The following is a 17,569-nucleotide window of genomic DNA, read 5'->3' as shown; positions in this document are numbered from 1 at the left end:
CTCAATTGTACGGAGGTCACAGCCAGTTTTCTTTTCCTCTTTGGTTTTTTTTTTCTTGTGCTTCTGATTCTATGGTTGAAAACTGAGCCTTTTTTAATTCCAGCAATTTCCATAGGCTCTTTGAACATTTGCAATTTATTCTCAATCCATTCTTTTATCTTCCATAATTTCAGAACTTCACACTATCCTTGAACATAATAGGTACTTCATAAATATCTTTTTGTTAGCTTTGACTCTCTTCCTGTTTTCAGGGAACAATTAAACCTTAACATTTTCTTCATTTATAAAACATGAAGTGAGAAAAAAAAATAGAATACAGAAATAGAAACCATTACCAATACAGCACAAGCATAATTTGGAGGAAAGCTGTTTTTGTATAAAACTGAAATTGAGTGTACTGTGCAATTTCTTTTATAAGAGGACTCAGCGAACAAGCAGTAACATCAGAGAGTGGTAATAAGACCTCAGTTTGGATGTTAATCATCTTACCTTTCATTTACCACTTTCAATTTAATTAAGCAATGTACAGAGCTCTAATAATGAGACTTTCATTCAGTCTTTATCTTTGTGTTTTAAATAGATTTTTAAACAACTGCCCTTAAGAGTATAAAATTATTTTAAAAGACTTGTGGATTTTTTGCGTTTGTTTATTTATCTAATGGAAGAAATGCAAAGTTCTGGAAGAATGTGATTGGAATGTCAGGGAGGGAAGGGCAAATGTCATTTGATCATTTGTTCATTCAACAAACTTGTGCTGAGTGCTGCACACCATAGAAACAGAGAGTTCCAAGTCACAGTAGCAGGACTTCAGTGAACAAAGAGCTTTGAATCTGTGACACAGCCAGAAAGGACTGCTTGGATGCTCCAAGATCATCGTTTTACAGATAAGCACCTTCAAGTTCACATGAATTCAGTGTCTTGCTCAAGGTAGTTACGAAGCCAGAACTGGAATCCAGTTCTCTTAATTCAGTTTATTATTCATTTCTGTAGAAAACCCTTTTTATATCTTAGATTTTCTTCTTTGTTCAGTAAATTGTGAGGAAATCCAAATCACTTGTAAACTGACTGCTTAACCTCAGAATAATAGAAAAAACAATATTATACTTGCTGTTTAGTAACCCTTTCTGCTCCACACTTAACCTTATTCTTACCCATAGAAACCTATTTAATTCATAATATACCTGGGTTATTACGGAGTTTAAGAGCTATATGGTGTTATTTTAGATGTGGGGGACTTGGGGGAGTGGAGAAAGGAAGAAAGGAAGATGTCTTTGAGGAACAATACTGTAGAGAGCTCCAAGTGAGGCTGTAGGATGGCATTTCCACTCTGTCTTGTTTTATAGTGATACCTCCTCCCGTTGCCCATGCCTGGGTCTGCCCACCTCTCACACCTGCAGGACCCTGGTCCTTTCGTGCTCCATTTAGCCTTCCCTGCCTTTCATCCGGGTCACATAGAGCTTGAAAATAAAATCTAAAAATGTTAAATCCACTGGTAAGACTGCATTTTAATTTTTATTTCCTTTTTTTGTTGGTTCGGTTTTTGTTGGTTGGTTGGTTTGTTTTTTGAGATGGAATCTTGCTGTGTCACCCAGGCTGGAGTGCAGTGGTGCGATCTCAGCTCACCACAACTTCCACCTCCCAGGTTCAAGCAATTCTTCTGCCTCAGCCTCCCGAGTAGCTGGCATTAAAGTCACCCACTACCACACCAGCTAATTTTTGTAGTTTTAGTAGCGATGCCTGCCTTGGCCTCCTCCCAAAGTGCTGGGGTTACAGGCGTGAGCCACTGCACCTCACCATGGGTTTTTCGGTTTTTGTTTTTGTTTTTGTTTTTGTGGTTTTTTTGAGACAGAGTCTCTTCCCAGGCTGGAGTGCAGTGGCACAATCACAGTTCACTGCAGCCTCAACCTCCTGGGCTCAAGCACTCCTCCCACCTCACCATCCTGAGTAGCTGGGATTACAGGCACACACCACCGTGCTTGGCTAATTTGTATTTTTTGTAGTGATGGGGTTTTACTATGTTGCCCAGGCTAGTCTAGAACACCTGAGCTCAAACTATCCGCCCACCTCAGCCTTCCAAAGTGCTGGGATTATAGGTGTGAGCCACCATGCACAGCTGAGACTGCATTTTTAAAGCTGTCCTGTGTTACCCAGGTTTGGAGACCCCTGGAATAAGCACTGTCTCCAGAGGGGGCCTCAATCTGTGGGGTCCATCTAATCTGTGGACAGTGCTTATTCCTCTAACCTAGGATGCTTTTCCCCTGGGCCCAATTCATTTAGAAGACAGCAAATCTGATCAGATCATGCTAACATTTAGAATCCTTCAGCGTACCCTCCCTACAAGTTAAGGATGACATTTCAGTATCCAAACATTCAAGTCATTTGATGTCTGACCCACTTAGCTTTTTGGCTTTCTGGCTTGCCACACATACCCCAAGGTTGGCCCTCTCTACGAGCATGCTTTGAAACATGCTTTCCTCTCTCTCCAAAATGCTGCATCTCACCTATCCCCATCACAGCCCGGTCCTACTTGTCCCCAGAGATGAACTCACGCTCGCTTTAACACTGTCTTCCAATGGTTGATTTCCTTGTTGGGCTTTCCTGCAAGGCTCTGAGTTCCTAAAGACAGAATTGCCTCTTATTTGTCATTCCCTGTGCCTTGAAAAATACCTAGCATGGAGCCAATCAGCAAACATTTCTTCAGCATTGCCTGTGTGTTGGGAGTTGTGCTAAGCTCTGGGGATGTAATAGTGAGTCTCTTTCCTTGCGAGCTTCAACTCAAAGTGAACGCAGACAGAAAATAGGGTGGGAATAGGCTAGGAAGAGAGAACATACAGAAGAAATTATAAATGTCCCACTACTAAATATATGAGAGAAAATAATATCCCAGTCCTTGTGAAACTCACATTCTAATAAGGGAAATAGACAAGCAAAGCAATGAATGTGTGCTCCCATTTAAACAAATGAACACCCAAATGGATGAAAGAATGGGTAAGAAGCCAGACAATGGCTTTCCCAAGTTTGTGACTGAGAGCAGGAGTTTCCAGGTGGACAAGGCTGGTCAAAGGAATCAAGACTCAGGAGACCAATCTTTAAGAGAACTGCAAAGTAAATGATATAATGGAGGTCTGGATGCATTCCAGGCACAACAGAAGATAAGCATCTAGACCCTAGGAGACTTGGTCTCCCAGGCCAAGATATTTAGATTTTACCATTTAGATGAGCATTTTTCAGTTTGTGTGGCACCCATTAGTGGGCCATGAAATCAGTTCAATAGATTGCAATCAGCATTTTGAAAGAATAGAATAGGAGATGTCAGTGCATTTCATGTAAAAAGGATAGGTTTTAGTGGGGAACCAATTATTTCAGTCATATGGGCTTTCTTATAGTGCATCAATCTTGATGAAACAAGTTTGAAAGCCACTGCTGCTAGAGATGAGGAACCAAACTGAAGAGTTTAAAGCTAGGTAGCAACAAGACAGCTTTTGCATTTGGAAAGATGCTGTGGTATCAGTGAGGTTAAGATTTAAAAGGCAGGCTGGACACAGTGGATCACACCTGTAATCCCAACACTTTGAGAGGCCAAGGTGGGCAGATCACTTGAGGCCAGGAGTTTAAGACCAGTGTGGGCAACATAGTGACACTCCACCTCTACAATCAACTGATCAATCAATTTAAATAACAAATTATTTTATTTTATTTTATTTTATTTTTTAGAGATGGGGTGAGTCAATGCACCCAGCCACAGATTATTTTTATTTTTTTAAAAAAGAGAGCCAGGCGCCGTGGCTCACACCTGTAATCCCAGCACTTTGGGAGGCCAAGGTGGGTGGACACCTTGAACCTTGAACCTGAGTTCAAGACTAACTTGGCCAACATGGTGAAACCCCGTCTCTACTAAAATACAAAAATTAACAGGGCATGGTGGTGCGGGCCTGTAATCCCAGTTACTTGGAGGCTGAGGTGAAAGATTCACTTGAACCTGGGAGGCAGAGGCTGCAGTGAGCCAAGATTGCGCCACTGCACTCCAGCCTGGGTGACAGAGCGAGACTCCATCTCAAAAGAAAAGAAAGAAAAGACTAAAAGGGCAATACCATTTAAGGAATGGCTTTAGGAATTGAGAAGATACAAGCTGAGTCTCCCTTATCCAAAATGCTTGGAACCAGAAGTATTTCAGACTTGGGTTTTTTTTTCAGATTTTGGAATACTTGCATTATAATTACTGGTTGAGCATCTTTAATCTGAAAATCCAAAAAAGCTCCAATGAGTATTTTCTTTGAACATCTTGTCCACACTCAAAGAGCTTCAGATGTCGAAGCATTTCAGATTTTGGATTTTCAGATTTAGGATGCTCAACCTGTACTTGGATGGAGAAAAGGATATAGTCTTGAGAACTAAATGTAGATTTGATTATTGGTTCCTCCTTTCCATTCCCAAAGCTACTGTTCTTGTTTGGCCCTTACCATTTCTTTTCTAATCCATTCCTGACTCTCATCTAGCTCCTTTGGTCTTGACCATCTTAAATCCATCCTTCATACTGCATTGAAAAACACATTTGAGGCTGGGCACGGTGGCTCATGCCTGTAATCCTAGCACTTTGGGAGGCCGAGGCGGGTGGATCACCTGAGATCAGGAGTTCAAGATCAGCCTGGATAACATGGTGAAACCCCATCTCTACTAAAAATACAAAAAATTAGCCGGACGTGGTGGCGGGCACCTGTAATCCCAGCTAATTGGGAGGCTGAGGCAGAAGAATCTCTTGAACCTGGCAGGCAGAGGTTGCAATGAGCCAAGATCGCACCACCGCACTCCAGCCTGGGTTACAGAGTGAGACTCTGTCTCAAAAAAAAAAGAAAAAGAAAAACACATTTGACCATCCCACTCTCCTGCTTAAAATACTTCAGTGAGCTGGGTGCAGCGGCTCATGCTTGTAATCCCAGCTCTTCGGAAGTCTAAGGCCGGAGAATCACTGGAGCCCAGGAGGTCAAGACCAGCCTGGGCAACATAGCAAGACCCCATCCCTAAATAGTAAGTAAATAAATAAATAAAAATAAATACTTCAGGGGCCCCTCATTGCCCCATGACCCAAACTTTCTATCCAGCTTTAGTCCTTGCCTCTCCTTTTTGGAGCTTGTTTTCTACTCATCTCAGCAGATTCTTGCCTCTGTATTTGGGCTTCTGCCATCCCCTCTACTAGAAATATCTTTCCTATTTCTCTTCACCTGGCTTCCTTTAACTCAGCTTTTAAGATTCAATTTAACCATCACTTCCACTAGAAAACCTTCCCTGATTTTTCCTGACTGGACCAAGTACCCTCCATCTTTTCTCCAATGGCCCTTTGTATAAAACTCTTTCCATGGAATGAAGCCATAACTATAATAGCAAATATTTACGAAGGATTCACCTGGTGTCAAGCACTGGGCTTACCTGCATCATCTCATTTAGTCCTCACAAAACCCTAGTGAAGTAGGCATAATTATTATTCCATTTTACAAGGGCAGAAACTGAGCTCTGGGGAGGGTAGACATGCTGTGATAAACCACAGTCTCATGTATCAGCCGCTCTGAAATGCAAGCAACCTCTCTCAATGGTCAACATTCAATTTCTTTCTGTCCCAACCACATAATGCCAGGCAAATAGTTGTTGAACCTTTGTGAAAGTTTTTAAATGCTGCAGAGTATATGCAAATGAAGTAAGCGCAGAGAAATGTCTATTGGATTTGGCAATGAGGTTTATTGGCATCTTTGTGCAAACTTCATTTTATGAAATGAGACTTTTGTTATTATGTCCTTCGCTTTAGTCCTTGCAAATACTAAGCAATCCATAAATACCATTTAATGAATAGATTGCAATGGGTTGAGGAGAAAATGTGAGATGAGGAAATGGAGATTATTTTTTCATGAAGCTCGGCTAAGAGGAGTTGGGTGGTGGTGAAAAGTGGCTGCGGGAAAAAGGAAGAGTTTGTGGGTGTAAAGAGGATGTTTTGCTTGCAGTCTGTTGGCTAGCTTTTAGAGATATTGCAAGAACAAGGTGTTTAATATGCTGAGAGACAGCAGCCTAGAGAGAGAGAGAGACAGACAGTTAAAAAAAAAAACAAACAAAAAAAAAAAACGACAACACTGGAATGAGGCCAGGCGCAGTGGCTCACGCCTGCAATCCCAGCACTCTGGGAGGCCAAGGTGGGCAGATAACCTGAGGTCAGAAGTTTGAGACCAGCCTGGTCAACATGGTGAAACCCTATCTCTACTAAAAATACAAAAAAAAAAAATTAGCTGGGCATGGTGGTGCACGCTTGTGATCCCAGCTACTCAGGAGGCTGAGGCAAGGGGAGGTTGCGGTGAGCTGAGATCATGCTACTGCACTCCAGCCTGGGCAACAGAGCAAGAGTCCGTCTCAAGAAAAAAAAAAAAAGGCCGGGGGCGGTGGCTCACGCCTGTAATCCCAGCACTTTGGGAGGTAGAGTCAGGCAGATTGCCTGAGGTCAGGAGTTCAAGACCAGCCTGGCCAACATGGTGAAACCCTGTCTCTACTAAAAATACAAAACTCAGCTGGGCGTGGTGGTGTGTGCCTGTAGTCCTAGCTACTCGGGAGGCTGAGGCAGGAGAATTGCTTGAACCTGGGAGGTGGAGGTTGCAGTGAGCCAAGATCACACCATTGCACTCCAGCCTAGGCAACAGAGCAAGACTCCGTCTCAAAAAAACAAACAAACAGAAAAACACTGGAATGAGAACTTACACGAATACAAAGAAGGAAACAACAGATACTGGGGTCTACTGGAGGGTGAAGAGTGGGAGGAAGGAGAAGAGCACAAAAGATAACTATTGGGTACTAGGCTTAATTCCTGGGTGATGAAATAATCTGTACAACAAATCCCTGTGTCATGAGCTTACCTGTGTAACAAACCTTCACATGTACCATTGAACCTAAAATAAACAAAGAAAAAAAAAATGGAAAAGGAGATTTCTTGGAGGAAAGAGGGGAGGAAGTTTCCAAAGCTCAGTGGATTTCGATGGACAGGATGGCCAGGTTCTTCCCCACTGATTAGACCAGCATTTCTATTTTCCCTGAGTCTTAATTTCCAAAAGCAAATAACATACACTGTCCCGTAGAGATAGTACCTAAAATAATTTTCCTACTTTCTCTTTTTAAAACAACTTTTTATATCTAAAAAAAAAGAGTATATATCGAGGAAAGACTAATTCAAATAAAAAGGATGAGTCCCACAATTTTTTTTTTTTTTTTTTTTTGAGACAGAGTTTCGCTCTGCAGACTGGAGTCTAGTGGTGCAATCTTGGCTCACTGCAACCACCACCACCTAGGTTCAAGTGATTCTCCTGCCTCAGTCTCCCAAGTAGCTGGGATTACAGGCATGTGCCCTCGTGCCCGGCTAATTTTTGTATTTTTAGTGGAGATGGAGTTTCACTATATGTCGGCCAGGCTGGTCTCAAACTCCTGACCTTAGGTGATCTGCCTGCCTCAGCCTCCCAAAGCGCTGGGACGACAGGCATGAGCCACCGCACCTGGCCAAATCCCACAATTTAAAGAACTGAGAAAAACTTCACCTCTATTTCCAAAGAAAAACGTATGTTGATGAATTCCTGCACTTTATCTATTTAACACTTGGCAGTGTAGGGTGGGGTGGGGTGGGGTGGGACAGGGTGGGGTGGATTCCTCAATGGGGAGGATGAGGAGGGAGACTTTATACTTACTGAGCTAGAAGAACAGGCAAACACTGTCCTCTGAAGAGACGGAGCTGGGGTGCTGCCTGCTGTGAGCAGCAACATTAAATAGGGTACATGGACGCATCGCCTCTCCGTTTTCCCACTTCCCCAGAGTCCTCCCCACCACTCCATTCTCCAGACTAGGCCTGGAGACACAGGTTGGGCCCTGAGAATCTAGAAGAGGATGCAACTAGGTAAAGGCGAGAGGAAAGGACTGGGAGATCCCAAGGACAACAGCATAGAAGGTCAGAGAATTCTAAAAGTCACTCCATCTTCTCAGGGTGCCTGCTCCAGGATAGGTCTTGCAGTGTTAAAGAGAAATATTTAAATAGAAAACGTGTATTACCTTGATAGAGGATGTTAGCAAAACTTGTTGAGATCTGTAAGCAAATATTAAAAGCAATCAAGAGATTCCTATTTTTATTACCTAGTTTACTTGTAAGACCATACACTGGCCTCTGGAAATTTTTTTTTTTTCCTAAGGCCTAAGAAGCTATTCTCATACTTACGATCCACTTGGAAAGATGACATAGGGTTCATATCAAGACCAGTTAGCGTAAAAGTCCTGTTGTTTTATACAAGCAATAAACACTACAAACACTAGAGAAAAGACAATAACAGGCCTGGTGTGGTGGCTCACACCTGTAATCCCAACACTTTGGGAGGCAGAGGCGGATGGATCACCTGAGGTCAGGAGTTCGAGATCAGCCTGACCAACATGGAGAAACCCTGTCTCTACTAAAAATACAAAACTAGCCGGATGTGGTGGCGCACATCTGTAATCCCAGCTACTCGGGAGGCTGAAGCAGGAGAATTGCTTGAACCTGGGAGGCGGAGGTTGCAGTGAGCTGAGATTGCACCATTGCACTCCAGCCTGGTCAACAAGAGTGAAACTCTGTCTCAAAAAAAGAGAGAGAAAAGACAGCAACATGATGATGACATGTAGCTGGGGTGAAGATATCTGATTAATATTACTAAATATTACAGCACAGTTATATTTTAGGAGGCATGCTATGAAGCAGCTTCAGGCTCCAGTGTCAGTGTGAGATGAATTTGCTTCCAGGAGCCTTCTCCTAAATTACACTCATGCCATAACTAACCTGCTAGCATGCACCCTCTGGGAGAGGCATAGGCATGCAGGTCTCTTGCTTTCTCTCTCTCTTTTTTTGAGACAGAGTCTCACTCTTTCACCCAGGCTGGAGTGCAGTGGCGCGATCTTGGCTCACTGCCATCTCTGGCTCCCGGGTTCAAGCAATTCTTCTGCCTCAGCCTCCCTAGTAGCTGGGATTACAGGTGGATGCCACCATGGTGGCTAATTTTTGTGTTTTCAGTAGAGACGGGGTTTCACCATGTTGGCCAGCCTGGTCTTGAACACCTGACCTCAAATGATCCACCTGCCTCAACCTCCACCTCACCTGGCCTCCCTTTTTATAATCTATTGAATTATCCAAGTAATTTCACTAGAAAACTGAGCTGACTCTATCGAAATTAAAAGTTATTGAGGCGTCAAGTAAGTAAAGTCAGTTTTCTATAATTAAAAAAAAAAAATGCCTGTTTGAAAATTACAGAAGTTGCGTCCAACTTCAAGCTCTCTTGGCTTTTTGAGAGTCAGCTCTTCCCCCTAAAAGGACAGGGGCCAGTGAGAGTAGGTGTTGCCATATGAGTTCACACCTAGGTAGCTAAACACTCTATAATTTTCTTGTATCAGTTGATATCATTATCAGCTAAACTAGTTTAAATTAATAGTAATATCTGTTTGCTCTTAGATAATAGGAAAAAACCACAAGTGGAAAATCCCTAGAAGCCAGCCAATCTCTTTAATCACATCTGGCAATTTTCTAGACTGAGGGATTATTGCTTTTGGATGGCTTTTTTTTTTTTTTTTTTTCAAATAAAGACATTAATAAAACCAAGGTGGACTGGATTTAGCAAAGAATTTGGTTGAATATTTTGTTTACCTACTGTTCACTCAGAGTTTCTGTCTAGCTAAATGAAGGGCCTTACTGGTTCACCCCGGTATCCGTAGAGGTAGTTGCTTCTAAAAGTCTGGTGTGGTTTGGAGAACAGTCTCGTATAAACCCCAAGTGAGGGAATTTTTTTTTTTTTTTGAGACGGAGTGTCTCTCTGTCGCCCAGGCTGGAGTGCAGGGGCGCGATCTCGGCTCACTGCAAGCTCCGCTTTCCGGGTTCACGCCATTCTCCTGCCTCAGCCTCCCGAGTAGCTGGGACTACAGGCACCCACCACCACGCCCGGTTAATTTTTTTTGTATTTTTAATAGAGACGGGGTTTCACCGTGTTAGCCAGGATGGTCTCGATCACCTGACCTCGTGATCCGCCCGCCTCGGCCTCCCAAAGTTCTGGGATTACAGGCGTGAGCCACAGCGCCCGGCCTGGGAATTCTTGATTTATTCAGGATAAGGAGGATGTCTCACCCCGTCTATGTTTGTTTACAATGCCCTTCACAGACAGTTGTGTAGCTCTGAATAAAACTGGGGCCCAGGTGGCCCAGGAGGCCCAGGAGCCCCGGCTGCCGCTCGCATCCGGGCATTCATGTTTCCCGCACACACAGCTGCTGCAGCTCTCCTCCAGCCATTGTTATGAGGGGCTCCCAAAGCCACTCACAGTCAGCTAGCTACTCCCTCCAGCAAAGCAATCCGCAGCCTGAGGAAACACAATGGGCCAGTTGTAGCTTGAATTCCCCGAGGGGCCGTGGGAGGGTTTCTCTACTCAGCAGTTTTGAAGGGCACCTTGCCTAACTCCTGTGCATTCACTCGGTCCAGCCACTCTCTCAAGAGCAAGCAAACATCGTAAACTCTGTCCTTAATTGGGCCTGTAAAAATCACTTGTGAGGCTGCAAAGCTGGTGAAAAGTGTCAAGGAGTCACAAAGAAGGGACACATTGAAGCCAGTATAAGGACTAAGCCAATGGAGATAAAACCTTTTTAAGGCAAAGCATGCAATAAAATTCAGCAACAGTCCTGTTAGAAATGTGTTGCTGGATTCATTTTTGTAAGTAACACTTTTTCTTTGATGCTTCTGGAGAAAGAGAATATTTCTCCATATCCCTTGCTACATTCTCTGTGGACAGAGAGAGTATCCGATAGTATCCTGGCTCATACTATTTAAAATTGAGCCCTCCACCCGCAATGATCCTGATCATCCATATGCTTTATTTTCCTTCTTACTTATTATAGTTTACTTATTTTATTAAATAAATAATATGTCCCTTTAATAATTTTATTCTTGCCAGGTGTAGTGGCTCACATCTGTAATCCCAGAGCTTTGGGAGGCCAAGGCAGGAGGATCACTTGAGGCCAGGAGTTCAAGACCAGCCTGGGCAACATAATGAGCACCATCTCTACAAAAAATAAATAGCCGAACCTGGTGGCGCGCATCTGTAGTCCCAGCTAATTGGGAGGCTGAGGCGAGAGGATAGCTTGAGCCTAGGAGCTCTTGGTTGAAGTGAGCTATGATGGTGCCACAGCCCTCCAACAAAGGGAATAGAGTGAGACTGTATCTCTGTAAAAAAAAGAAAACCAAACAAACAGCAAAGTCACTATGAACATATTCAGACTGTAACATATTAAAAAAAAAAGAAAAAGATAAAATAAAAAGAAAAAACAAAAAGAAATAAAAATAACATGAAAAAAGAATATTTTAAAAAAATTTATTTTGTTGGCCATAACTCAAGCTCTAGAGTGCAGGTGTTTAGGGGTTCAGGGGAGATATACATTTCAAGATACAAAGATTCTTAGTCCAGGCATATAACTTACAAATATATTTGAATAGATTTATCATCTGTTTAAATCCTGTTCACAGTAACCCCGAAGTTAAATCTACTTGGCAAAAGAGACATTGAAAGTAAGCCAGAGTAAAAAGATTGATTTTAAACTACAACGTTGGAAACAAAGCAGGAACAGTTACCAGACTTCAAGCCCAAAACTATCTGAATAAGAATAATAAAAAACATTATCCATCTCTAATGAAATTGAACACTTTTTAGACTGATCAAAAACACATTTAGTACTAACATTAAGAAGATACATTCTATTGGAGTCTCAAATTTTTAAAGTTTCATTTAGACTTCCATTAATGAATCAGCGAAACATTTCTTAATATACCTGCTAACATGCTTAAGGGGCCCTATAGTGACAGAAATATTTAAGGAAACCCAAAATTTTAACTTTAGGATAGTAAACTCAAAAAGATATTTTATTTTTTTTGAGACAGAGTCTCCTTTCACCCAGGCTGGAATGCGGTGCCATGATCTCAGGCTCACTGCAACCTCTGCCTCCCAGGTTCAAGCGGTTCTCCTGCTTCAGCCTCTGGAGCAGCTGGGGTTACAGGCATGCACCACCACGCCCAGCTAATTTTTGTATTTTTAGGAGAGTCAGGGTTTCACCATGTTGGTCAGGCTGGTCTTGAACTCCTGAGATCAGCTGATCCACCCGCCTCAGCCTCCCCAACCCAAAGTGCTGGGATTACAGGTGTGAGCCACCACAACCCGCCTCACAAAGATATTTTAAATGGCTATTGAAAAGAGTACATATAGGCCAGGCGCAGTGGCTCACGCCTGTATTACCAGCCCTTTGGGAGGCTGAGGTGGGTAGATCACCTGAGATCAGGAGTTCAAGACCGGCCTGGCCAACATAGCAAAACCCCATCTTTACTAAAAATACAAAAATTAGCTGGGCATGGTGGCACGTGCCTGTAATTCCAGCCACTCAGGAGGCTGAGGGAGGAGAATCACTTGAACCAGGGAGGAGGAGGCTGCAGTGAGCCGAGATCGCGCCGCTGCATTCCAGCCTGGGTGACAATCGGAGACTCCATCTCAATAAATATAAATAAATAAAGCAATTAAAAGACACTTGTGGCTGGATGTGGTAGCTCACGCCTGTAATCCCAGCATTTTGGGAGGCTGAGCTGGGAGGGGAACACTTGAGCCCAGGAGTTCTAACCAGCTTGGCTTGACCAACATGGTGAGACTCTATTTTTTAAAGAAATGTATGTATATATGCATTTATAATTCTGATAAAATATTATTCTTTTAAAAGTTAAAGTACGGAGAGTTGTAAAAACAGATAAAACACCCATGATACTAATAATGAACACAGCAGTTTCTATTTTGCCTCTTAACTTTCTTGCTTTATGTCTATAGTGTTTGTGTGTATATATATATTTTTTTTTCTTTTTTTTTTTTTTTTGAGACAGAGTTTTCACTCTTGTTGCCCAGGCTGGAGTGCAATGGCACAATCTTGGTTCACCACAACCTCCACCTCCAGGGGTCAAGTGATTCTCCTGCCTCAGCCTCCCAAGTAGCTGGGATTACAGATGCCCAACACTACACCCAGCTAATTTTTGTGTTTTTTGTAGAGATGGGGTTTTGTCATGTTGACCAGGCTGGTCTTGAACTCCTGGGCTCAGGTGATCTGCCTGCCTCGACCTCCCAAAGTGCTGGGATTACAGGCGTGAGCCACTGCACCCGGCCTTTAGTTAGTACATATATTTTTACATTTGTAATTATAGCAATTAAACAGCTTTGTATTTGGCTTTTCTCATATAATTATGTTCTAAATATTTTTCATATTTTCACAGAATTCATAATACTTATTTTTAGTGATAGCAAAATATTCTATCAAGTAATATAACAAATTGCTTAAACATTATTGCTACTGCAATTTTAGTTTATCCTCAGTGTTTTTTAAAAAGTTAATTGCAGGCTGGGCACGGTGGCTCACACCTGTAATCCCAACACTTTGGGAAGCCAAAGCAGGAGGATCGCCTAAGGCCAGGAGTTTAAGACCAGTCTGGGCAATATAGCAAGACCCTGTCTCTACAAAACAATTTTAAAATAATTAGCCAGTCTTGGTGGTGCATGCCTGTAGTCCCAGTTACTTGGGAGGGCTGAGGTGCGAGGATCGCTTGAGCCCAGGAGGTTGAGGCTGCAGTGAGCTGTCATCATGCCACTGCACTCCAATCTGGGGAACAAAACAAGACCCTTTATCAAAAAAAAAATAATAATAATAATAATAATTGTAGCATCACTAACTAAAATTCAGTACTGCGATTGTATTTCTTTGTCCTTTTGCTATAGGCTAATTTCACTAATTGGTTGAATATAAAAGAATCCTCAGGAGTTTTGAAGAGCATGAAAATGACATAGTAAATCAAAATAAATTTCAAGCACCAGTGACCATAAGCCTTAACAACACTTCAGTGCTTCTTAGAAAATTGCATGCTTATGGCCGGGCGCGGTGGCTCAAGCCTGTAATACCAGCACTTTGGGAGGCCAAGGTGGGCAGATCATGAGGTCAGGAGATCGAGACCATCCTGGCTAACACGATGAAACCTGGTCTCTACTAAAAATACAAAAAATTAGCCAGGCGTGGTGGCGGGCACCTGTAGTCCCAGCTACTGGGGAGGCTGAGGCAGGAGAATGGCGTGAACCCAGGAGGCAGAGCTTGCAGTGAGCTGAGATCACGCCACTGCACTCCAGCCTGGGGCAATAGAGCGAGACTCTGTCTCAAAAAAAAAAAAAAAAAAAAAAAAAGGAAAGAAAATTGCATGCTCATAAGCTCTGGATTCAAGTTAAGGTGCCTGAATCCCACCTTTACTCCATAACAACACTGTGTCCTGGGGAAATTTGCTTCACATCTCTATGCCTTTGTTTTTCCATCTGTATAATGGGATTGAAAATAGTACCTTTCTTGTAAAACTTTTCTGAGGACTAATTAATTAATTTTTTATTCTTTATTTACTTATTTATTTTCTTTTGTAGAGATGGGGTTTTGCTATGTTGGCTAGGCTGGTCCCAAAATCCTGGCCTCAAGTGACCTGCCTGCCTTGGCCTCCCAAAGTTTAAAGTGTTGGGATTACAGGTGTGAGCCACCTCACCCTGCCTGTTCTGAGGTTTAAAAACTATACATATCAAACACTTTAAAAAGTGCCTTGCATTTTTGAAATGCTGTATAAATACTATTCCTGTTAATATTAGAATAGCTTTATATTTTTTTCTGTATCTTACAGGGATTTTACAAGCAAGCAAGACAAGTGATGAGTTTTAGAAATTTAAAAACAAACTTGAGCTAATTTCTTAGCCAGAAGCAATTTCTTTTATAATCAAAGTTTTGCAGTAGTATATATGGGCCGGATTCAGTGGCTCTGCCTGTAATCACAACACTTTGGGAGGCGGGAGGATCGCTTGAGCCCAGGAGTTTGATACCAGCCTGCGCAACTTAGTGAGACTTCATCTCTACCAAAAAAAAAAATTAGTAGTGTGATGGTGCGAGCCTGTGGTCTCAGCTACTCCAGAGGCTGAGGTGAGAGGATTGCTTGAGCCGGGCAGTTCAAGGCTGCAGTGAGCCATGATTAGGCCACTGCATTCCATCCTGGGTGACAGAGGAAGATCCTGTCTCAATAACAATAATAATAGTGAATATGTATTTGCTTAGCAATGGATTAGATTGTAAACTATGAGATTAGTATTTTCCCTTGTAAGAATAACTAGCAATTCACCTTAGAAATGTGTGAACTAAATTTCTGTCACCATAATCATAATAATAAGGGTCAAAGTAAAATAGTCACTATCTGTTGGGCACCAAACATGTGCCAGGCAAAATACTTGAACATTGTAAAACATGGTAGCATTTTCACAGCTGGGGAGGAAATATTATTACCTGAATCTTACAAATGAGGAGACAGGCTGGGCACAGTGACTTATACCTGTGATCCCAACACTTTAAGAGGCAAAAGGATCTTTTTCTTTAAAAAAAAAAGTTATTTTTTTCATAGAGACAAAGTTTTTTTGTATTGCCCAGGCTGGTCTCAAATTCCTGGGCTAAAGCAATCCTCCTGCCTTGGCCTCCCAAAGTGCTATTTAGATATAAACCATCTCGCCTGGCCAGGGTAATTATTTTTGTTTGTTTTTGGGTTTTGAGGGTTTGTTGTTGTTGTGTTATTGTTGTGGTTGGAGACAGTCTTGCTCTGTCGCCCAGGCTGGAGTGTAGCGGGGCGATCTCAGCTCACTGCAACCTGCGCTTCTCAGGTTCAAGCGATTCTCCCAAGCAGCTGAGATTATAGGCGTGTACCACGAGGCCTGGCTAATTTTTGTATTTTTAGTAGAGATGGGGTTTCACCATGTTGGCCAGGCTGGTCCAGGAGGATCTTTTAACACCAAGACCAGCCTGGGCAACATAGTGAAACCCCCCTATCTCTAAAAAGAAAAAAATTCTAACCCCACTGGAAGCAGGAGAAAAAATAAAAGAAAAAAATGTGAAAAAAAAATGCGGAGACAGACTCAGCAAGATGAAATGACCAGCCATGTAATGCATACTCTAGGAAAGAGACTGAACAGCATTGACCAGTTCGAATTGTGTTGAGTTTGAAAGATAGAGAGGTTGTGAGACTGAGTTCTCCTTTCATGAGCTCCCATCCCACCAAATTTCCCACCAAATCCCCTATAAACATCAAAGGGAGTCAAACACATGTGTTTTTTCTTTCCTTTTGCACATTGCAGGTACGAAGATGGATCAAGAGCCCAATGGTCAGTGTGGACAAGCATCAGAGTCCCAGCCTGAAGTACACTGGCTCCTCCATGGTGCACATCCCTCCAGGGGAGCCAGACTTCGAGCCTTCCTTGTGTCAAACATGTCTGGGTGAACATGCTTTCCAAAGAGAGGTTCTCCCTCAGGAGAACGAGTCGTGTTCATGGGAAACTCAATCCGGGTGTGAAGTAAGTTCATGTTCGCTCTGGATCTATTCTCCTGGAAAAATTCTGGGCCTTTGTTTTTCTTGTATTTCTGCCATAGTATACCCAAAAAATAATTTTTAATGCATATTTATAAAGCTTCTGAGGAGGACCTAGAATTGTGATCTTTGTTAGCTCATTATATTATTTTTTTAAAGTAGGCTTTATATTTTAGAGCAGTTTTAAGTTCACAGCAACATTGAGCAGAAGGTACAGAGATTACCCATATACCCTTGTCCCCATGCACGTAACGTGTAACCTACTTTGCCATCAACATTCCCTAGCAGAATGGCACATTTGTTATAACTGAGGAACCTACCTTGACATGTCATTATCACCCAAGTCCTTAATTTATGTTAGAGTTCACTCTTGGTGTTATACATTCTATGGGTTTGGACTAATGTATAATAACATGCATCCACCATTATAGTATCATACAGTTAAGTTTCACTGCCCTAAAAATCCTCTGCCCTCCACTATTCATCCCCTCCTTACCCTGCCCCTAGCAACCACTGATCTTTTTACTGTCTCCATAGATTTGCCTTTTCCAGAATGTCATCTAGCAGAATCATGCAGTATGTTGTATTAATGTTTTATGCGGGTCCAAGACTGATACAGCAATGTGTTGGTAAACTGGCAATTCCTCAGAAGTGGTTTGATCACACAGGAGATCAAGTCTTAGATGATACAACAATTGTAATAGTCATCTACAGGTTTGTAGCTTCCATTGAAATATTTAGTTCAACACGATTTGATCCATTTACAGAGCACTATATATAATTTTCATTATTTTTCTCAAGCTCATATATATTCACATTTTTACTAAGACTTATTTTCCCTGCTACTCCAAGAGTTGTTTTTCAAAAATTTTGTTAATCCAAGAAAACCAGATAACTGATTCATCTTGCGGTTTCTAAGATTTCCAAAATTTCAAAAATTTAAGATTATGTTTTTAACTTATAATTTAATTAGGCCCTTATTTATTTTGATTTTTAAAACTGTTATATAAAGTGCTTATATTATTTTTACCATCATACTGACATAAAAATACAATATTTAGAACATAGAACATGTTATTACAAAGTACAGTTAATTGTAAGTGGTCT

The 17,569-nt window shown here is 42.0% G+C and overlaps 1 protein-coding gene across 1 annotated transcript in view; it reads left to right on the top strand.

The window, feature by feature from the left end:
* LOC100447685 (uncharacterized) overlaps nt 1-17,569 on the top strand; it is a 108,283-nt gene that overhangs the window by 37,064 nt on the left and 53,650 nt on the right. The window contains exon 2 of the mRNA XM_054557110.1: nt 16,233-16,448. Within this exon, the coding sequence (XP_054413085.1) occupies nt 16,233-16,448 (216 nt within the window). The remainder of the gene's footprint in view (nt 1-16,232; nt 16,449-17,569) is intronic.

The sequence above is a fragment of the Pongo abelii genome, chromosome 5, assembly GCF_028885655.2.
Source record: "Pongo abelii isolate AG06213 chromosome 5, NHGRI_mPonAbe1-v2.0_pri, whole genome shotgun sequence".
Taxonomy (NCBI): Eukaryota; Metazoa; Chordata; class Mammalia; order Primates; family Hominidae; genus Pongo; species Pongo abelii.
The sequence above is the reverse complement of the archived record's forward strand: the minus strand, read 5'-3'. Positions and strand labels throughout refer to the sequence as shown.